The following is a 23,304-nucleotide window of genomic DNA, read 5'->3' on the forward strand; positions in this document are numbered from 1 at the left end:
AGAAGGTGGCAGCTGCCTGTAATCCTGTCTCCTCAGGTGGCTGAGGTGGGGAGAACTGCTTGAATCCAGGAGGCAGACGTTGCAGTCAACCAGGATTGTGCCACTGCACAATCTCCAGTCTGGGCAACAGATCAAGACTCTGTCTCCAAAAAAAAAGGGCCAGGCACAGTGGCTCACACCTGTAATCCTAGCACTTTGGGAGGCCGCGGTGGGCAGATGACAAGGTCAAGACATTGAGACCATCCTGGCCAACATGGTGAAACCCCATGTCTACTAAAAATAAAAAAATTAGCTGGGCGTGGTGGCGCACACCTGTAGTCCCAGCTACTCGGGAGGCTGAGGAAGAAGAATCACTTGAATCTGGAGGCAGAGGTTGCAGTGAGCCAGGATCACTCCACTGCATTCCAATCTGGCGACAGAGGGAGACTCTGTCTCAAAAAAAAAAAAGAAAAAAAGAATAAAACTTACACATTAAGCAAAAATATGCTTATGAAAAACAGTGAGATGAGAGACATTGTTTTACATTTTTACAAATATTTTTAATGTCTTATTTAAGAATATTGATTCTAAAATCTGCTTTTTCATTCAGATTGTTGCAGTAAATTATTTGAATTAAAATATACCAAGGCTTAACTTCCAGTTTAATGGAAAAAAAAAGAAAAAGAGAAGAAAAAAAAAGAAAAAATATATATATACCAAGGCAGCCTGACCTCACACACCAATGTGAAATTAAAAAGTGGACAGCCTTGTGTGGACCTCCTGAAAGAGTTTCAGGAACCCTTGTGGGGGTCCTTGGATCACATTGAGAACCACTGTTATATACAAATTAAAATCTTCCCAGAGACCTACACCTTTAAAGCATTCTGGTTTTGTTTTATGTTGGTGCTAACCTCCACATCACTGAAAAATATTCCTCTTTGACTATTTTATAATATTTCAACTTTATGCGTATATTTTTATTTCCTACAATCACAGTTGAGGGCTACATTACATATGCTCTCTTCTCATTTCTTCTCTTCCCAAATTTAGACTGTTTCTGTTAATTTAGATAGTATACTCCACTTTTAGTTCCATCAAAGCTAAACAGTATCTCAGTACTTTCTACTTTAAGAATTCTTGAAACTCTTGCGCTTCACTTCTCTTTCCTTACGTTACTCCCCCACTTAATCTACTCTTGTGATAATGTTTACATTATGTTCTGTAGTCATAGTTTATCTTCTCTAATTTAGATTGATTCTAAAACTTTAAAGCAAAAACTGTTTTGTTATCATCATATCAATAGTATTTACTGTGGAGCCTAGTACCATTCTATAATCGTGATTTCTAATATGTTCCATTTTACGGTCCTGTACTACTTATTAGAAAATCTTCTTAGGCTTAAGTTCAAATGGTTTTTTTCCTTTTTTACACTATACTCATTGCTCAACTATGAAGTCTTTTACTGGAATCGTGCCTTTCTTGAGCAGTTTACATTTCCTGAATTCATTTATTACCTTCTTTTTCTTAATTCATGTTATCATTTCTTATAATTTGTCTAGGCTCCCTGTCTACTGGCTATGTGTCTAGTCCCCTGTTTTTCTGGATACTTTCTCTGAGAGGCTTCTGTCCTTCCTCTAATTCCAGCCTGTACCCACTGCTCTCTGGGCCTGCTGCGACAGCTGTTGACCTAGGCTTTCATCTGTTTGCAGGATCCTGTGTTTACTTGGTTTACTTTTTGTTTTAGCTAGAATGTATCTTCATGTAGCGTCCTAAGAAAAAGGTGTTACAGGAGGTAAACTTCTTCCATCCTTGAATGTTTAAAAAATCTTTATTCTGCCTCCATAGTTTGGCTGGGTACAAAATTCTCCATTGGTAATCATTTTCCCTTGAATTTTGAAGATAATATCTTATTGTCTTCTAGCTCTGTTGTTATCAGTAAGAAGTCTATTTTCATTTAGTTGTGTGTACACAGTTTTTCCCTCTCTGGAGACAGTATCTTTTTGTCTTGAAAAGTAAAATGCTGTGTCTTTAGGTTTGGTTTTTTCACTCTGTTTTGCTCTCTGTGAGCTTTTTAGATTTGAAAATGTGGTTTCCTTCACGAGTGGGAAATTTTATTTTTTAATTTTTTTGAATTGCTTTTTTATTTTCTATCATTTCTTCTGGCTGGACATTGGGCCTCCTAGATTTATCCTTTCTTTTATATTTTTCATATATTTATCTTGTCTATTTCTCAACTTTATCTTCTAGCTAGTATAAAGTTCTTGTTTTATAGATAACACATTAGAGTTTTTGAATATTCTCATCTGTTGCCTTCACACGTTCATTTCCCACACGGTCATTCTTACTTGTTTTGCAGTTTATAATAGGCTTTCTTCAGATATGTGGTAATTTGTGTTGTCTTTTTTTTTTTTTTTTTTTTTTTTTTTAATTAAAAAATGTGTTTTTTTTTGTGACAGGGGCCTCACTGTCACCCAGGCTGGACTACAGTGGTGTGATCTCAGCTTGCTGCAATCTCTGCCTCCTGGGCTGAGTGATCTCCTGCCTCAGCCTCCCAAATAGCTGGGACTCCAGATGCATGCCATCACACGAAGTTAATTTTTGTGTTTTTTTGTAGAGGTGGGGCCTCACTTTGTTGCTAAGTCTGGTCTCAAAACTCAAGATCCAGCCTTCTCGGCCTCCCAAAGTGCTGGGATTACAGTTATTCTGTGCCCAACTTGACTGTTCTTTTTTTAAGCAATAAGATTGCCTGGAAGTCTTGGAAGTCTTACATTTTATAGTGAGTCCGTGGCTCACTTTTTTGGTAAGTAGGTAAGGAGCTGGCCATTTCTTGAGTAAGAATATAGAGTGTGTATACTCTTTAATAATTTTTTACATGCTTTCTTTTCCTGATTTTCATCAAGGAAGTTACTCTACCATTTATGCCTGACTCTTGAAGTATTTCTTTTCTTCTTCTTCTTCTCCTTCTCCTCCTTCTTTCTTCTTCTTTCCTCCTCCTCCTCCTCTTCTTCTTCCTCCTCTTCTTTCTTCCTCCTCTTCTTTCTTCCTCTTCTTCTTCTTCTCCTCCTTCCTCTTCTTCTTCTTGTTTCTTGTGTTTTTTTGAGACAGGGTTTCACTGTCATCCAGGCTGGAGTGCAGTGGCACAGTCATGGTTCACTGCAGCCTTAACTTCCTCTGCTGAAGTGATCCTCCTACCTCAGCCTCCTGACTAACTGGGACTACAGGCACATACTACCATGTGTGGCTACTTTTTAAAAAATTATCTCTAGAGATGGGACCTTTCTACATTGCCCAGGCTGGTCTCAAGCAGTCCTCCTACCTTGGTCTCCCAAAGTGCTGGGATTACAGGTGTGAGCCACTGTGCTCAGCCTTCCTGATGCTTTTGGTAGAAGATATGGTTCCAGTCCAGATGATGGGTAGGGACCTGACTATACAAAGCAGAGTTAGACAATGCCAGGGATGTGTAAATAGCAGTTGCTAAATATGCTGGCATCTTTTTCATGTGGTTCCTGAGACTGGTGACTATATAATTTGTTGTTCAAACTGAGACATGTAGGAGAGTGAAAAGTACTAGTAATAATTACGCCGGCAGTAGGCATTAACTAGAGCATATAGTTATTCTTTCTTGAGTCTCATGGACATTTAGGGTGAGTATCAGAGGCAGTGTAAGTTAGATTGACTGCCTGGTTAAGTAAACATTCTATTCTATTCCCACCTGCTTTTTGTCCAATAGGACATGTTTTGGGGACAGATACTGGATAAGGAGCAGTGGATTGAATAGAAACAGTTGTTTATATAACCAAAATGACTGTTAGGCAGTATGGTCTGGATGTATTTAATCTTATCCTGTTAGTAAATGTTAAATACAAGTTTCACATACCTGGTGTATATTTGTATTTTAAATATTATCTTTTTTTCTCAGTTCTAGGAATTTTGAAAAAATATGCATGTTACTAGCATTTTTCTTAAGGATATGGAGTTGTTCCTAGAAAATGTTATTCCCAAACCAGTTTTTCATTGTTTTAGATGTAAACTTTTATTTTCTTGTCATATTGGCATATATGTAGAAAATGTTAGCTAGTTTTACATCAAAATATGGAAACCTCATCCAGATAGAAATTATACGAGTTTCTTTGGACTCTGTTCTAAGTTTTTTTGTTTTTTGTTTTTTGTTTTCTTTTTCATATTGGACTGAAATCTGCCACCCTGTAACTTCCAACTATTGGTTCTAGTTCTGTTCTCTGGAGCAGCATGGAGTAAGTGTCTTCTATTAGAAGGCATCTATCACCTTTACTAGACTGAATTTCTCCAGGTGTCCTCCCCTCCTTATGTGAAATTAAAACCCGTATTTCTGACCTTCACATTGATTCCCTTTGGAATCTTATAACCTAATACAAACATCATAGTTTATTAGCGTTTTCCATAATAGAGTTAAAATATAATAGCCCCAAATTTTAATTTAATTCTATACTACATTTCTATGGCACCATGCACACCAGTGCAGAATACTTTGTCCTGTAGCCCGTTAATCAGACTAGTTAATGAGTGCAGCTTCAATTTTTTTTTCCTTTTTCTTAGCTTCTTAGTTGTCAGCCCATACTAAAATGTGGTTAGCTAAAACTTGCCAGCTGAATAACTGTTGGGGCTGTCATTTTTTTAGTAGGTGTTTCTGCCTTAGTAAAGTAGCTTTACCAAGTAGAATTGTATTATTCCAAGAACCTAGAACAAGAAATACTTTTATATGCTAACATCTGTAGGCCTTTGGTTTTAGTGACATAGGCTTTCAATTTAAAAGTTAAACATATTGCTCTAAGAACATTAGCTAGAAATTCATTTGATTGCCGTTTTGCAAAATATTTTGTCTCTTCGAGGTTTAAATAGTTTTAATTCAAAGCATCTGATTTACATCTTCTTTTACAAAACATGCTATTATATTTTTAAAAGTAAATTTGTATACTGAAATGCTTCCTGTAAGCTGGAAAATGGTATCTAAAATAACATATTCCATTGTAGGTTTTGTACCCTAGAACAGCACTTCTCAACCCTCAGCACTGTTGACATACTTTAAATAATTCTTTGTTATGCCCAGCTGTCCTATGCATTGTAGGATGTGTAACAGCATCCCTGGCCTCTATCCATTAGATGCCAGTAGCCCACATATCACCACCTTCTCTGCAGTTTGATCATCCAAAATACATCAGATATGGCCATATGTCCCCTGGGGGAGAAAATTTCCCCAGTACTGTCCTAAAGTAACAGAAGTATTTTTTAATCAGCTAGTCAGTAGTTTCCACCTTAAATTTTCTGTATGTAATTGGGTTAGAATACAGTGTTTTTCTTACCATGATTTCTTTGTAAAGATTTGTAAAACTGTATGGCATAATAAAGAACTTCACATGTAACAAACACTCAACTAAAATTCCTGATTTGGTCAGTTTTTTCTTTTCTTGCTAATACTGTTTTTTATCCTAGTTTTTAATTCCTGTTTTGTGATATAATCTATGAGCTGAAATGTATGACTATAATGTAGTGAGATTAAAGAATGAAAATTACAGAATAGCAACATGTATGATACTGAATAGGAAGTTTATTGAGTTCAAATACTTGACCTTTTGTGGTCCATGATTACATTACTTGAAAATGTGCTTTTTATTTCAGTTGATAAATAGCGTTTTATTCAAGTTTATTTACTCCTGGATATTAAAGTTGTATTATATTTATTCTTGTGCTCCACAATATAGCCAGCAGCCAGCTTCGGGTGTAGCCTATTCTCATCCAACTACAGTTGCTAGCTACACTGTCCATCAGGCTCCAGTAGCTGCTCACACAGTTACTGCTGCCTATGCACCAGCAGCCGCCACAGTTGCAGTTGCCAGGCCTGCTCCAGTAGCTGTTGCAGCTGCTGCAACAGCTGCTGCTTATGGAGGCTACCCCACTGCACATACAGCAACTGACTATGGTTATACCCAGAGGCAACAAGAAGCACCACCACCACCACCCCCAGCTACTACACAAAACTACCAGGTAAGAAAACTACTACTAGTTTTGGTAGCCTTAACATGTGGGTTTCTTTGGTTCAGTGTATAATATAATGCCCTAGCCATTGCTTCTCAGACTTGGGGCTCCCAAAATATACAAGTCATGATAGAGAAAAGTAAATGAGTATTCCTTGGTGGTGGGGACATAGACCAACCATTAAGATTCCTTGTTGGCCAGGCGCGGTGGCTCACACCTGTAATCCCAGCACTGTGGGCAACTTAGGTGGGCAGATCACCTGAGGTCAGGAGTTCAAGACCAGCGTCTCTACTAAAAATACAAAAATTAGCCAGACACAGTGCTGCGCACCTGTAGTCCCTGCTACTTAGGAGGCTGAGGCAGGAGAGTCGCTTGAATCCAGGAGGCACAGGCTGCAGTGAGCCAAGATTGTGCCACTGCACTCCATCCTAGGTGACAGAGAGAGACTCTGTCTCAAGAAAAATAAAGTCTCGCAATGAACTTTGTATTATTAATCCTTCCTCCCACCCCCCTGTCCATTTGACTATTACATATAGCTATCTGTTAAAAACTTTTACATTAATTACTAGTTAAATATTTCATTATTTACTGCAAGTTTGTTTGTTTGATGTTGTTTTAACTGAAGACATAGAAAAGACTTACCTCGTTTGTACTAGAGTATTATTCATCTGGAACACAGGTATATCTCCTATTTTGAGAATATTTTGAGAACAGGACAAACATATTGTATATTTTCTTCTCAAAACAGCGAAGGTGAAAATTTTGTCCCCTATACATTTATCCTGTCAAGATATTCTTTTTAAATGTATATTATAACAAAAATTGATCATAGTCTTATTCATCCAGTTGCTTCTTACTCAGTCTTACAGGACTTCTACATTCTCTTTATTATGTTTGAAAACAGTGCTAGTTTACTACTTGCTTATTTAAATTAAATTTGGTCTCCATTTCTTTAATCTGTTTTTTTGTTTGTTTGCTGTTAGGACCTGTTTTTTAAACTTTTGTCCTTCTGAACTTTCCCTGGTTTTGCTATATTCTTTCTAAAACATAGGAATTTGTGAAGTAAGAAATTGAAATATAAATAAACAATATTAGTATTCATTATTAATTTTAGTCTGGTTACTAAATGAAATTCCTTTTGATGTGTGATTGTTTATGCCCAGAGACAGAATATAATAAATTTTGTTTTTAATAGGGTCTATGAAACTCAGTGTTTTCTGGGCCCTGCCTACTTCTTCAGCCATTTTTACCTACATACCTTTCTATCCCTCTTTACTTCATGAACTGCCAGAATTCACTCAGCTCACCTTGATCTTTCTTGAAAAAAAGAAAGACAAAGAAAGCTGGAGCAATCACAAAGCTTAGTGACACAAGTGTTCTTTTCTGGTATTATGGGATCCATCTTTAAGGCAAAACTACCATGAATTTTTTAATAAAATTAATTTTTACTTAAGTATTATTTTGAAATGTTTTGGTGATTGTTCTGATTGTAAAAGTTCAACATGCTGCTTGAAATTCTTTTGATATTATTTTAATGAAGTACAAAATGAATCTTCTCTGTATTTAATTTGATTCTTTTATATTTAGGTCTGTCATGAAACTACGTATTGTTTTGTTTTCCTTTATTATACTTTTATATAGTAAGTTTTTTTTCCTTCCACTTGTCTCATAACAAGATTTTCTTTCATTCCTTTTCTTTAGGACTCATACTCATATGTAAGATCCACAGCGCCTGCTGTAGCTTATGATAGTAAGCAGTACTACCAACAACCCACAGCAACCGCTGCTGCTGTAGCTGCCGCTGCCCAACCTCAGCCTTCTGTTGCTGAAACTTACTATCAAACAGGTGGGTTTTCTTAACCTATACAATTTCTTCATAAACTATTGAAGTGTATGACTTAACTGTATTTTTTAATGAAGATAAGCTTTTGAGTCCATCTAAACTCATTATATCACATCACCTCGGGAGGCAGGTTCTAGCCATGTCCTACTCTTCCTCTGCCAAAATGCCTTGGAGTCACAATTCATAATCATGCCCTTCTCTCCTGGAAATGTACTCAATTTCTGCACTTTTGGCCCACTGTTCCATTCCTACTGAAATAAGCTGTGCAAAAGAAGCTGTGGTGATAACTTCGGAACACATTTTTATCTTTGTCAGAAATGCCCAGAACGTATGATATTGCCAACAAACAGCCTTTGTAACCAGTGGAAACTCTTTAATGGGCCCATATTTTCAATTAATCTTTCTCTGATCTCTAATGACAGTTGGTTCTGTTATCAGCCACTGATCGTGTTAAATACAGTCTGTAGAATGGTACAAATTTAGAAAGCATTTTGTTTGCAAAGAAGCCTGCATATTTATAGACTTTAAGGATTTTTTTTTTTTTTTTTTTTTTTTTGTCTAAGAGATTTGAGAATTTTTAGAACAAAGCTTTTGAAAAGTGGGCAATTCCTGGCCGGGAGTGGTGGCTCACACCTGTAATCCAAGCACTTTGGAGGCCAAGGCGGGCAGATCACCTGAGGTCGGGAGTTAAAGACCAGCCTGACCAACATGGTGAAACCCCATCTTGAAAAAAAAAAAAAAAGAAAGAAAGAAAAGTGGGCAATTCCTTTATTATTTTTGAAGGATGTGAGGGTATAGGTAGAGCCTTGGTTTAGAAGAGAGTAGAATTGGCTTCCAGTACTGTCTTTACTACTAATGTGGGCAAGTGGTTTTTTACTTCTTTTATCTCTGTTCTCTTATCTGTAAATGAGGTACTTGACCCAGATTTCATTAGGGTCCCTCTGGTTCTAAGATTTTATGAGTTCCTTAAAAGTTGTTTTAAAATGTTTTGAATTGTAATAACTGACTATTCCTGTGGTATCTTCTCTGTTGATTTCTGTGTATAATAATCTGCAGTAAACTTCCTGTGCTAAATTATGTAAGAGTTAGAAGATCTTGACTTATTCTAACGCTGGTATTGACCGTGACTTTTTTAAGCTCTTTTTTTTAGTTCTTGGGTATTAGTCTTCATCTCTGAAAAGTATCATCTTTTTGTGTTATGTGGATCAAATTTCATAAGCAGATAAGTTCTACTTGAGATAAAAGTTCTACTTGGGAGGTTAAGTTGGGAGGATGGCTTAAGTCCAGGAGTTTGAGGTTGCAGTGAGCCATATCACACCATCGCACTTCAGCCTAGGCAAGAGAGTAAGACCTTGTCTCAAAAAAAAAAAAAAAGATAAAAGTTCTAAGCTACTTAACTGAACATAAAATGAGCTTAGCCCCCTGATTTTGGACCTTTTTCAGAAATAGCATTTCTGTGCTTCAGTGATCATTTACTAGTGATCACTAATTTAGTGATAATAAGGCTTGTAAGACTCTTTCAAAGTATACGTTGTTTTGAGTATGTCAGAGGCAGCAAAGAAGTTTGACAAACATCAGTGGCAGTCATTTAAGAATAGCTGCATTCAAGTTATTGACATTTGAAATATTCAGTAAGTAGTACCTTTTTAGATTGCAGTTCACTATGGAAACATCAGTTAAAATGCAATGAATGGTATATGAACAATTTCATATAATTAAACATTTTTCAAACAAGTTTTTACTATGAATTTAAATATACACATTGTAACTCATTCTATCTTGTTGCCAGCATTAAGCCTAACTCTGTAGTAGACTGACTAGCCCAAACACACACACACACACTCTCTCTCTCTCTCTCTCTCTCTCTCTCTCTCTCTCTCTCTCTCTCACACACACACACACACACACACACACACACACACACACACACACACTGCTTTTCAGAAAACTTTACTAGCGGTACTGCTATTTTAGTTACTTGTAAATTTTGCCAAAATAATCATTTTGGAAATACATAGAAAGCATTTGGCAGAAGATAGTATATTAACCTACATATTTTGTTCATTTTAGTAATAAGAGTTTTATACCTGTTGCCAAGAAGAAATTGCTAGCATAAAATTTATAGTTGACGTTTGTACCCATTCTTTCCAGTTTTTAAGGATACTGGTACAGTAACTGTAGTGGCTTACTCTTCTGATTTTCTGATGTCTCTTTCCCACTTCAGCCCCGAAAGCAGGTTATAGCCAAGGTGCAACTCAGTATACTCAAGCCCAGCAAACTCGACAAGTGACAGCCATAAAACCAGCCACACCAAGTCCAGCTACCACTACTTTCTCCATCTATCCTGTATCCTCCACCGTACAGCCAGTGGCAGCTGCGGCAACTGTGGTGCCATCCTATACTCAGAGTGCTACTTATAGTACCACAGCAGTTACTTATTCTGGTAAGACTGATAAACCATGTTTAAATGAGTAAACAAATTAGGAAGAGACATAGTGGAAACTATCTTGATTGTCTATGAAATTACCTTATTTCCAATAATTGGAATTAAATTAATTGATAAATATAGGTACATAATGTGACTATACTATAAATTGTATGCTTTTTTTTTTTTTTTTTTTAAGAAAAGATCTTAGAAGAATATAAAATGTTTTTTGGGGATTTAAAAGCTCATTATGAGACTTGAGCTTAGCATTGCAATTAGAGGAAATACCACCCAGTTTTCTACAGTATTGTTTCCTTTCCCACCTTTCCAAATGAATTTGAAAACTCAAGGTTAATACTCAAGGAATACCACAGACAAATTATTTTTGTTTATTTTGGCCCTCAAAGAGCTATTTCTTCATTTTCAGGAATAGTTCATCATGGAAATGTTGGGTAGCCTTTTCTAAACCTCCATAAGGTCATGGTTATGTAGCACATCTTTCTTGGAAGAACAGAGTAGCTTTATTTTCCTTAAATAATTATGTATTTCTCCCAGAGAGGTACAGTGGCTAAAACTTCATTGTGTCTGCTGCTGTTGCCAATTTCTAGTTGAGGTAGTTCACATTATTGCAGTGGTTAAAATCATATGGCTTTTTTTTGTAGACACTCAGCTTTTTTATTCCCCCCAGAAGATATGCTGTGAATGACACACTTATTTCTCAGAGATAATCTTTTACTCTAGGGTACGAGGGATACAATGTGAATTAAGCATGCATGGAGTGTTTGGGAACTGCAAGTTCATTGTGGCTGGAATACAGGATACGTGGGTTAAATGTCAGGAGATGAGGATAGAAGTGTCAGAGTATGTAAAGCCATGTGTGCTTTGTTATGGTGTGTCTCTTTATCTTGTGGGCAGAAAGGGAGCTACAGAGGCTACATTAAAAAATGGAGCTGTGTGAGTAGATTTGTAAGTTAACTGTGACAACCACATGGAAATGAATGAGGAGACATTATCATCTGAGAACTCTGGCTGGACTGACTGGTGAATGATGAAGACCTACTCATGATTCACCAGTATGAATGATGGTAGAAAGACATTTTATAAACTATTTTTAAAGGCATAGTACAGGAGATCCCTTATTTAGGAAAGAAATATTTTGTTAAGATCTCAAGAAAATATTGAATTTATTATTCCTAGATCTGCCATCTAAGATTTCCCAGATACAATTTTTCTGTCTCTCCCTATTTGGTTGACTAACTATAATTGTAACTAGGATTATATTATTACAATGAAATCTGATTTGACATTTTTTTAAATGTCCACATTAGCTTCAAAATAGGAAGTACCAGAGTTGCCTTTCCTATTCATTGTTTCTGTCTTATGTGTGCTTCCTTTCCTTTCTCTTTCTCTCTCTGGTTGCTTATACAGTATGAAGATAATTTTTATTTACGTGAGTAATATATTACTATTTAAAAATTAGAGGCTAGATTTTTAAAAAGAGAAAAAAGTTAAACCATTAGATTTCTACTCCTAGACACTAATTATCATTAACATTTTAGTACATGCCTTTCTCTACTTTTCTTCCATGGAGTATACATGTATAAATACAGTTTATAAAAATGAGTTTGTCATATACATGCTATTCTGTAAACTGCTTTATTTTTATGGTGATTACCTTTCGTGACACTAAGTATATAGATACATACCTTTGATTAATGTTTTTTTCCCAACTTTTTATATCCATTTTTTGTTTTTTTGAGATAGAGTCTCACTCTCTCGCCTAGGCTGGAGTGCAGGGGCGCCATCTCGGCTCACTTCAATCTCCGCCTCCAGGGTTCAAGTGATTCTCCTGCCTCCGCCTCCTGTTAGTCTGGACTACCGGCACGTGCCACCATGCCTGGCTAGTTAGTTTTTGTATTTTTAGTACAGACAGGGTTTCACCATGTTATTCAGGCTGGTCTGGAACTCCTGACTTCAAGAGATCCACCAGCCTTGGCCTCCCAAAGTGCTGAGATTATAGGCATGAGCCACTACACCTGCTCCAGAAAATTATAATTCTGCAGAAAAGTTGGAAAAAATAGTTCCAATAACTATTTTTTATGCCATTCACCTAGGTTCACCAATTATTAATAATTTTTCAAATTTGCTTTCTCTCTCCTTTCTCTTGAAACCTTTTTTTTTTTATTTTTGGAGACGGAGTTTCACTCTTGTTGCCGAGTGCCTCGGCATGATCTCAGCTCACTGCAAACTGCGCCTCCCTCATTTAAGTGATTCTCTTAAAGGCGTTTTCAAATGGTTCAGCAATATGTTTTATAAGGAATATGCCTTATAAGTTGTAGTTGACATGGTACTTTGACCTGAATTCTTTAGAAGGTATTTCCCAAGAATAAGGACGTTCTTTTATGTAGCCACAATGGCAACATTATAAAAAGGAATTGAATGTGAATACTGTACTGTCTAATACATAAATTTCTCCATTTGTCCAAAAATGTTTTTTATGGCTGGGCTTTTTGTATGTATTTGGTGTATGTGTGTTTGTGTTTGTGCTTTGTTTGAAATTTAGGATCCAGTCAAGGATCATGGATTGTATTTGGTTGCCATTCTTTGTTAGTTTGCTTTGATGTAGAACAGTCCCTTATTTTTATCTTGTCTCATGATAGTGACATTTTTGAAGCGTTCAGGCCAGGTGTCTTGTAGAATGTCCCATAATCTGGATTTATCTGATGATTTATGTTTAGATTCAGGTAACTTTTTAGACAAGAAAATTATTTGACCAGCCTTCCATTTCATCATATCAGAAGCACATGATAAGTAATGTTCGTTTATTCTTTATTGATGATGCCTTTACTGGTTAAAGCTGTGCCTATCAGATCTCTCCATTATAAAGACAACTTTTTCCTTTATAATGAACAAGTAACCTTGGCCTGTTGCTAAACTGTCTTTCACCCTGTGGTGTTAGATCCTTTGAAAACTGTATGAGTTTCTACAGTGGTAGTTGCAAAATCCTTTTACATTAATTCTTAGGCATTCTTCTCTAAAGAGTGCCTTCCTTCCACTTCCTTTTTTGTTATTGCTATGAACAGTCGTCCCTTATGTCCATGTGAGATTGGTTCCAGGGCCCCCATTGATACCAAAATTTGTGGATGCTTAAGTCCCGTATGTAAAATGACATTTGCTTGTAACATACGTACATCCTCCTAAATACTTCAAATTATCTCTAGATTACTTACAATACCTAATACCATGGAAGTGCTATATAAATGGTTGTTAAGCTGTACTGAGCTTTTGTACCGTATTAATTTTTTATTTCCCCCCCCCCCCATTTTCCTTTTTTTTTTTTTTAGACGGAGTCTTGCTCTGTTGTCTAGGCTGGGGTACAGTAGTGCAATCTTGGCTCACTGCAACATCTGCCTCCCAGGTTCAAACAATGCTTGTGTCTCAGCCTTCTGAGTAGCCGGGATTACAGGCACAAACCACCACACCTTGCTAATTTTTGTATTTTTAGTAGAGACAGAGTTTTACCATGTTGGCCAGGCTGGTCTCGAACTCCTGACCTCAGGTGATCTACCTGCCGTAGCCTCCCAAAGTGCTGAGATTACAGGCATGAACCACTACACCCACCTCTGAATATTTTCAGTTCCTAGTTGATTGAATCCATGGATGGTGAACCAGTGGATACAGAGAGCAACCATATTGCAATCTATTACTCCCATTTCTCTCTTTGAGGCTCATACTGTTTCAAATTTGCCCAGTGGGATCTGCTCAAACCAGCTCCTGAGTCTTTTTGACATATTCTCACTAGTCTTTGAACACAACTTTTTTTTTTTTTTTTTTGCCACTGAAAGTTATTACAGATACACTTTGAGCTTTCTCTGCCCGGGAGTTACAGCCAGCCATGTCACAAAGGAGCCATGATTTCTTATAAATGCCAGTGGTATTTAGAAACCATTGTAATGGCTACAAAGTATTCTATTATATAGATGTACTGTATTTTAAAGTGCATATTTGAGGACATTTAGTTGTAAATGAGATTAAAACTGGAAACAGCACTAGGTTAGAACATCCTTAAATGTAAAGAGTTGTACATTTGCCCAGTTGTTTCCCTAGGATAAGTTTCTAGTTGTAGAACTATTAAAGAGTATCTGCTTTTTAAATGCTATGTGATACACAGTCCAAAACTGCCAAATCAGAGAAACCATTGTTAAGGCTTCTGAGTTCTGTATCTGCAATTTTTGGCAGCTACAATTTTGGTCAACTATTCTCCATCTTAGTAAAATGACTTATAGAATATTGCTACCTACTAAATGATGACTTGTAACATGTTGAATTTACTACTGAAATGTTATTTTTTTGTTTCTGTTATCATTTAAAAGTTATATGCCAGCTGTTTAATATCATAGCTAACTAATTGAAATTTTTTTTTTCTGAGACTAGGTCTCATTCTGTCACCTAGCTAGAGTGCAGTGGCACCATCTCAGCTCACTGCAGCCTCCACCTCATGTGATCCTAATCTCAGCCCTCCCAAGTAGGTGGAACTACAGACATGAGCCACCATGCCTGGCAAATTTTATTTTTGTATCTTTTGTAGAGAGGGGATTTTACCATGTTGCTCAGGCTTATCTAAAACTCCGAAGGTCAAGCAATCTGCTCACCTCAGCCTCCCAAATTGTTGGGATTACAGGTGTAAGGCACCATGCCTGGCCTTGATAAACACTTTTAATGAAAGTACTTTCTTTGTTTTTTGTTTTTTGTTTTGTTTTGTTTTGTTTTTGAGACAGTGTCTTGCTCTGTCACCCAGGCTTGGAGTAGAGTACCACAATCTCAGCTCACTGCAGCCTTCAACTTCTGCGCTCAAATGACCCATCCCACCTCAGTGCATGCCATCACACCAGGCTAATATTTTGTATTTTTAGTTGAAATGGGGTTTCGCCATACTTCATAGGCTGACCTTGAGTTCTTGGGCTCAAGTGATCCACCAGCCTCAGCCTCCCACAGTGCTAGGATTGCAAGTATGAGTCTCTGAGCCTGGCCTAGTAAAAGTACCTTTTAAGCGAAACTATTTTAGTTTTCAAATATTGTGCATTTACTTAATTTATAGACAGATTTTTATTTGCTTTGAGACAGGGTCTCACTCTGTCACCCAGGCTGGTGTACAGTGGCACGATCATGGTTTACTGCAACCTCGACCTCCCACCTGAGCTTCCTGAGTAGCTGGGACTACAGGCATGCCACCACACTTGGCTAATTTTTGTAGTGTTTTTGTGGAGACGGGGTTTCGCCATGTTGCCCAGGCCAGACACAGCTTTATATTTGTTTTCCTACAATGCTTTTTACAGGAAATATACATTTGTTTGCTAGTAGTTTTAGGAGAATTTAAGATACCTTTATCACAGTTTGAGAATCTTCAGCCCATCTTTCAGTGCATGCTTTGATTTATTTTTTATAAGTAAGCTGTAATTAAATTTGCCTTTTATTAGTTTTAGACTACCTGTGTGCAAGTAGAGATTATTTTATGAATATTAAGCTTAACTTGGTGATTTTTATAGTTAAGTTAGCTTAGTGTTTAAAGGATCCTGCAATTTCTAAACATAAGTTTTCTCATCTGTAAAGTAAAGGTAGTGATACTTGCCTTATAGATCTGTTCTAAAAACTACACTGTGTCTGGCACACTGCTTCCTGTATTGTGAACTGTTGTTTTAAAAAAAAAAAAAAAAACAGAAGACCTAGTCTTCCAGCACTGTTCACCTATTGTCTTTATTCTGCGTCAGTTTTCTTAATACGTAATTCATAAAGCTACATTTCTGTGGCATTTGTGTAGTCTCTGTATAGAAGAACTGAAGTAATTTGGAAAATATCTGTTATAAAGTTTTTATGTAAAAACCATGATCTGACTTGGTAATAATCTAAAAACATCTTTATTTCTAATTGGACAATTTTATGACATTATAGTAAAATTTAAACTATACATGTTTTTGCCTGTAAGCTTGAAAACATTTGGCTGTGAGCTTATGTTCTTTTATCACATTCTTCAGTAACAGAGGACGTTCAGAGGACTGCCCAGTAAAGAGTTTATTGGTTTATAGAAATTTTCTTGGCCGGGCGTGGTGGCTCACGCCTATAATCCCAGCACTTTGGGAGGCCAAGGCGGGTGGATCACGAGGTCAAGAGATCGAGACCATCCTGGTCAACATGGTGAAACCCCGTCTCTATTAAACATTAAAAAAAAAAAAAAAAAAATTAGCTGAGTACGGTGGCGCGTGCCTGTAGTCCCAGCTACTCTAGAGGCTGAGGCAGGAGAATTGCTTGAACCCAGGAGGCAGAGGTTGCGGTGAGCCGAGATCACGCCATTGCACTCCAGCCTGGGTAACAAGAGCAAAACTCTGTCTCAAGAAGAAGAAGAAGAAAAAAAAAGAAATTTTCTTTTAAGCAGTTATGTCAGTTGTTTTCTCAATTTTATATGATCATACACTTTATCATTGATACACGGCTACCTCTTTCTATTTTCATTACAGGTGTTTTCTTGTCTGTTATCACACTTGCTGTCTTAAAACTTTATATACTATAACAACCTGACTTAGATAAGTCTTAAGAAGTCTTTTCTCAAAAGTTGCCTAACTACTTTCTCTCCTGGATATGTCTGGTTTCAGATTCCTATGATTTTGGTTTTCTGTGCATTTAAGCTCTCACCATTCCAATTTGTTTTTTCTTCCCTGTGTGTACAGATCTATTGGAATTAGTGGGTCCTAAGGCTTTCAGTATCGCCGTCTGCATTTGAGAGACCAAAACGTTCAGTTTTCTGTAAGCAGTTCTTCTGTGCCATTCGGTCAACTAGGAATCTCTTTCTCAAGCTTTACATTACTCTTTGCCCATCCATTACCACTTAAAGGAATAAGGAAATCTAACTGAAATATGGTACATAGACAATCTACCAAATTTCCAGAGATCTTAGTTTAGAAATGGTCAGTTTACCAGTTTTCAGGTAGGCTTATATGTAAAATCCACAGCTTTCAAATTTAAAATGTTCATAGATTTAAAAATCTGTAAATCACTGAACATAAACAACATGTATATATTATATAAACAGCTAGCATAATATATTTATTCAGTGGAATCTCTGAACAATGGAAATGGGTAGAATTCATACATGTAACCAGAAAACATAATGCTTTTTCATCTTTTGGAAGATGAGAACCAATGTATTGGTCCCCAGTTCCAAAATCTTTTAACTGTTGTCCTATATTTTCATCTGAACTTCAGTTCCACATCACAGACTTCTGCTAAGCTTTATTTTCCTTGCCTCCCCAGGCTAGCATCTGTCAGCTTCTTTGTTTTATTAGAAACTAAGTTAGTTGGCTTAGTTGTACAACCCATCAGTTGATACCTGGGCCTCCAAATTTTGGTGTCATATTTGTATGTTTTCTTCATCCTTTATGTCTTTTGTCCTCTTAGCTACCAAGCATGTCAAATCTTTCATGTTTTGTTTTTCCTATCTAGTATCCTACTTCAGATTCTTCCTCAAATCCAACACTTACTAAATTTTGTTCACAGGATTTTATTCCGGGACATACCAGATTCTTTAAACATCAGACAAGTTTGTCAAACACACTGTCACGTCTCTCAAACTATAAGCTTCTTTGAGGCAGGGACCACATTTTTACACTGTCTTTATACCTCTATAACACCTGGCATGTGTTGAGTAAGTGCTAGTTGATTGCTTTCTTAGAAGGAAGGTAAGCTTTTTTCTGATTCTGTGAGATACACATTTGTAAATATGCACATGTAAGTCTATCTTTTTTGGCAGGATTTATTTAATTTAAATTTGTAACTTTTAACTTGTTCATATTATGTGTATGTAACATGATTTTTATTTGATTTTATTTGTAAGGTACATCTTATTCAGGTTATGAAGCAGCAGTGTATTCAGCTGCATCTTCCTACTATCAACAGCAGCAGCAGCAACAGAAGCAGGCAGCAGCAGCCGCCGCTGCTGCTGCTGCAACAGCCGCCTGGACAGGGACCACCTTTACTAAAAAAGCACCATTCCAAAATAAACAACTGAAACCAAAACAGCCTCCCAAACCACCACAGATTCACTATTGTGATGTTTGTAAGATCAGCTGTGCTGGACCACAGGTACTTATGTTGTATGTTTTACCTTGAGTCTTAAGTGGTTATTTTTGATAGTTAAGTGTAGTTGGTATTCTAACTCCTGAGCCTACAAAGAGGTTTACTTTTTTTTCCTGTTAGCTTTCAGCTAATGCATTTTTTAAAAGTTACTTGTATTGAGGCATGAGAATTTTCAGGAAAAAACTGTAAAGGTGGTTATTAATGTACATGATATATAGGCAAATTGAGCTCTTCTTCCAGAAGGAGACTTTTCTCTTTAAAACTTAAATTTAGTTTAAAAGTTTTGTAGTCAAATTAATTGGGACTTGGGTAAGACTGAATTTTTATTTCATTTCATTTTTAGCATCTATAACTTACACTTGACAAAGCCTTTATTCAAAATTCTTCAACTTAATATAATGGGTTACTGATAATCTATAACTTTCAGGATTGCATTTCTAATGAGACTGATTTTGATATATACTTTATAGCATGTTACTTATTTCTATAACCTCTTTCATAAGGGGAGTAGAAACTTTGGGAACAAGAAAGGTGTAAGGAAGTGTCATTTTCAAAAATACCAACAAATGAGGCATGTAAATGTTAAAACCCTTATTCCTTTTTTTAGTATTGTATTATTTTTGGTTGCTAAACGTTAAAATGGGTGATTATGACCTGATTCTATTTATTAAAATTAATGGATTAAACCCCCTTCCAGCCTTATTGAGCTTAAGAGTATCTACTTTTTATATTAAAATTTGGTAAATAGCTTGGCAGATGAAAGGCATGTTATTTGGAAACAACCAATTTTGACTCTCTACTAGTTTCTCCAAGTTATATCCATCTCTCTCATTGCCCTACCTAGGTTTATGTTTTTTTAATTTACTGGATTAGTTTTCTCTACTTCTGAATTTTGCATGGTTTTTTCAATTACTAGCATTCCCGCAGTTATACCAAATTAGAGAACATTTTAATATACGTGGCTAAATATATAAACCCTCTTTTCCCCTGTTTTGAGTATGGCAGGAAATAGTTTTGTTGAGGATTGCATGGTTGGTAGGAGGTATCAAGAGGCCGGTGTGGCACAGGTGGGAAATGTTTGCAGGGACCTGGGGTAAACATGAAAGGGAACAAGAATGGTGGGTGGTCTTAGTATTTAAGTAGCATTTCCTACCTTCATTGACTGTTCAGAGGGGTTAGTGTCATGAGTGCCAGACATGGCATAAGAAATGTATTCATTACCTGGCTTATATGAAAGTATACAACATGACGCTTGGGTGATAGGTTAACAGGAGCATTTGGAATGAGTGTATATGAGGATGGCTATTTTTGCTGTGCTGGATGGTTACAAAAAGAACAGGCCACAGGTGTTTCTGCAAGTCAGTGTCACTGTCAGTGCCTTAAGCAGGGATTAATGAGCCTTAGCAAAAAATATCATTGAGATTGTGAGTTAGAGTTCTAGATGTGTACCTAAGAAGGGAAAGTAAGTTGATTTAGATTTTGGGGGCCAAGATTGCAGTCCTGGCTCTGCCACTAACTATATAACCTTAGGCAAGTTAGAGACCTTAACTTCTTTGGGCTTTTATTTTTTATTTGGGCTTTTGAGGAAATAAAAGTCCTTTTCTATAACAAGGACTTGTCCTAAATAATTAGGCTCAGGCTGTTTGGTAGAGGTATTTCAGGTCACTACAGATAATGAGAGGAGAATCAAATGTCTGGGCCCTAGTTCTCCCTCTTTTATTTCAAAAACAGCAACTTTCCTTACTTTTGTGTGTAAGATTTTATTTGGAGAAAGGATTCTTATATTTTAAAATTAGAAAATTATTATTTTGGATAATCTTCAAAGTCTCATCCAGCTCTGAAATTGTATGATGAATATATGATTTTATGCCAATTATTTGTCTGTCAGTTTATAACTGTCTTTTAAGAGGTAGTTTTTAAAAAGAAAGTTTGAGACCAACCTGGGCAACGTAGCAGAATCCCATCTCTACCAAAAATATGAAAAATGAGCTAGGCATGTGGCAGGCACCTGTGGTCCCAGCTACTCAGGAGTCTAAGGTGGGAAGATTGCATGAACCTGGGAGGTGGAGATTGCAGTGAGTCGAGATTGTGTCACTGCACTCAAGCCTGGGTGACAGAGTGAGATCCATCTCAAAAAAAAAAAAAAAGTATGAGGGAGGAACCATTTGGTCCTATTTACAAAACCACCCAGTTGTTGTTAATTTCCTCTCTCTCTGTTTTTGTTTTTTGTTTTTTTTTTTTTTTGAGACGGAGTCTTGCTCCATTGCCCAGGCTAGAGTGCAGTGGCACAATCTCAGCTCACTGCAACCCCCACCAGGCACACGCTACCATGCCCAGCTAATTTTTTGTATTTTTAGTGCAGACGGGGTTTCACCACATTGGCCAGGTTGGTCTCAAACTCCTGACCTTGTGATCCACTTGCCTCGGCTTTCCAAAGTGCTGGAATTACAGGCGTGGACCGTCGCACCTGGCCAATTTCCTCTCACTTTAATTAACTGCCTTCCTCAATCATCTGCATTCACAATTATTTTTAATATATAATTTCACTATTGTATTGGCTAATATTACTATAACACCGTTTTTGCTTGCAAGTATGTGCAGTATTGGCCTTCGTGTATTTTAAATAAATTTCATTTAGGGGCATGGATTCTAATCAGATTCTATGTCAAAATGCATTCTGAATTAGAAAAATCAGTTTTATAAATAAACATAACTGTTTGTAAAGAATCTTGTTACCATACAGTAACTTTTCCTTCTTCTAATGATACAGGCACATCTCCCCTGCCTCATCTTAATCCTGTAACTAAATTTAATTTCTTCATGGAATGATCACTGTCTGCTAGCATTCTCTGTCTAACATAAGCAACAAAAGATAAATTCATAGAACTGAAAGCCATTGCCTTATATTGTGGCTATGTATGAAAGTACTTTGTAACTCAGTGTTAGATAATATTCTTGGTAAACAAGATAAAGAGAACCATAGATATGTCACATGTATAAGGAATGCCCTGTGCTCTTTTTCAATTTAAAAATTGTGTTTTGATCTCATTTTTAAACGATTATTAGAGATTCGAGAATGAAATAATCTTAAATGATGTGTAAGGAAAATTAGTGATACAAATCGTTTCCTTTTTGTTTGAAACAGACTTATAAAGAACACTTAGAAGGACAGAAACATAAAAAAAAAGAAGCTGCATTGAAAGCCTCACAAAATACCAGCAGCAGCAACAATTCTACTCGTGGGACTCAAAATCAGCTACGTTGTGAGCTCTGCGATGTGTCTTGTACAGGAGCAGATGCATATGCTGCCCACATTCGTGGTGCTAAGCATCAGAAAGTAGGTGTTTTTTTCCCACACACCCTTATGTCTTGATTCTGTTATCTTTTACTTTTTCAGTGGGGGTTAGGTAAAGGTGACTGCAAATTTTGAAAACTTTTAAGTGCATTATATACCTTACTTACGTGCTAATAATACATAAAGGTGGCATCAAATAATCATTGCTGAAAGAGGGAAAGACTGGAGACCTTTCTTTAAATTGAACTAAACCATTGTTTCACTAACTGGGAATTGTCATGTGATTAATTTTAATGAAGCCAAGTTCTTTCATCTTTCTCTGTCTCAGTTTCCTCACCTAATAGTAGATGGAATACGTATCCTATATTTGCTTCACAGAGATTATCTTGAAAATAATGAGTTTTGTATATGTGTGTATATACAAAAAACATGTAGCAGAAAAAATATAGCAAAGAAAAGCATGGTTTAGATTTTCATTTTACAATGTTCCAGGCAGACTTTTCAAAATCTGTTTTGAGTTTCCTGACAAATAAGTGTGCTTTTGTTTTATAGGTGGTTAAGTTACACACAAAACTTGGTAAACCCATTCCATCAACAGAACCAAACGTTGTTAGCCAAGCTACTTCTTCAACAGCTGTGTCTGCTTCAAAGCCGACTGCCTCTCCTTCAAGCATTGCAGCAAACAATTGTACTGTGAATACTTCATCAATTGCAACGTCTTCAATGAAGGGTCTTACGACTACAGGAAACTCATCTCTTAATAGCACATCTAACACTAAAGTATCAGCAGTGCCTACAAATATGGCTGCCAAGAAAACATCTACCCCCAAAATAAATTTTGTTGGCAAGTACTGATATTCTCTGTTCCTGCTGACTGTCAAAGTGGTGTTTCTCCTTCATTGCAGCACTAACCCTTCTGCCTGTGTTCTTGGACCTGTCTCCTTTCTTCTCTCTCGGACCTTGTTTCTTCACATTTTTGCCTTGTGTGCGTGTGTTTTTAATTTTTAGTTTATTGTCTACTGGTTTCTTCCCTTCATCCATACAGATATATCTGTGTCTTCCTCTAGTCATTTAAAAAAAAAAAGATCTACACACACAAAGACCCTTTCCCATTTCTGTAATCTTAAGGTAACCTGATTTTTTTTTTTTTTTTTTTTTTTAATTTTTGAGACTTACTCTCACCGAGGCTGGAATGCAGTAGCACGATCTTGGCTCACTGCAGCCATGACCTCTGAGGCTCAAGCGATCCAGCCACCTGTCTTCAGAGTAGCCGAGACTATAGGTGTCACCACTACACCCAGCCAGCTTTTTTGGGGGGGTGGGGGTAGAGATGGGGTTTCACTACATTAGCCAGACTGATTTCTAATTCTCCTGAGCTCAAGCAATCTGCCCACCTCAACTTCCAAAGTGCTTAGGTTATGAGCATGCACCACCAAGCGTGGCCCTGATTTTTTTTCTCTACTTCTGTACTTCCTACCCAATTCTCAGTCTGCTATAGTGTTTCTGTATCTTTTTCCGAAGCTGCTTTCGGTACTCACCAAAGATCTAATTGCCAATCCAGTGGCCAATTTTCAGTTTCATCCTATTGACTCTCCTAATATTTGACACAGTTGACTGCTACAT

General features: G+C 36.8%; 1 protein-coding gene across 5 annotated transcripts in view; it reads left to right on the forward strand.

Moving 5' to 3' along the window:
- Positions 1-23,304, forward strand: part of ZFR (zinc finger RNA binding protein) — an 88,991-nt gene that overhangs the window by 21,656 nt on the left and 44,031 nt on the right. For 4 of the 5 annotated variants that reach the window (XR_004269320.1, XR_004269321.1, XM_032279018.1 and 1 more), the window contains 6 exons: positions 5,718-6,000; positions 7,693-7,837; positions 10,059-10,277; positions 18,145-18,392; positions 21,532-21,723; positions 22,234-22,525. Coding sequence is in view for 3 of the 5 variants with exons in the window: in XM_032279018.1 (XP_032134909.1) it covers positions 5,718-6,000; positions 7,693-7,837; positions 10,059-10,277; positions 18,145-18,392; positions 21,532-21,723; positions 22,234-22,525 (1,379 nt within the window). In the remaining 2 variants the exon portion in view is untranslated. Of the gene's footprint in view, positions 1-4,208; positions 4,233-5,717; positions 6,001-7,692; positions 7,838-10,058; positions 10,278-18,144; positions 18,393-21,531; positions 21,724-22,233; positions 22,526-23,304 lie in introns of all 5 variants that reach the window. The other variant, XM_032279019.1, reaches the window with a different exon arrangement.

The sequence above is a fragment of the Sapajus apella genome, unplaced genomic scaffold (genome assembly GCF_009761245.1).
Source record: "Sapajus apella isolate SASKATOON/1434 unplaced genomic scaffold, GSC_monkey_1.0 scaffold11, whole genome shotgun sequence".
Classification (NCBI taxonomy): Eukaryota; Metazoa; Chordata; class Mammalia; order Primates; family Cebidae; genus Sapajus; species Sapajus apella.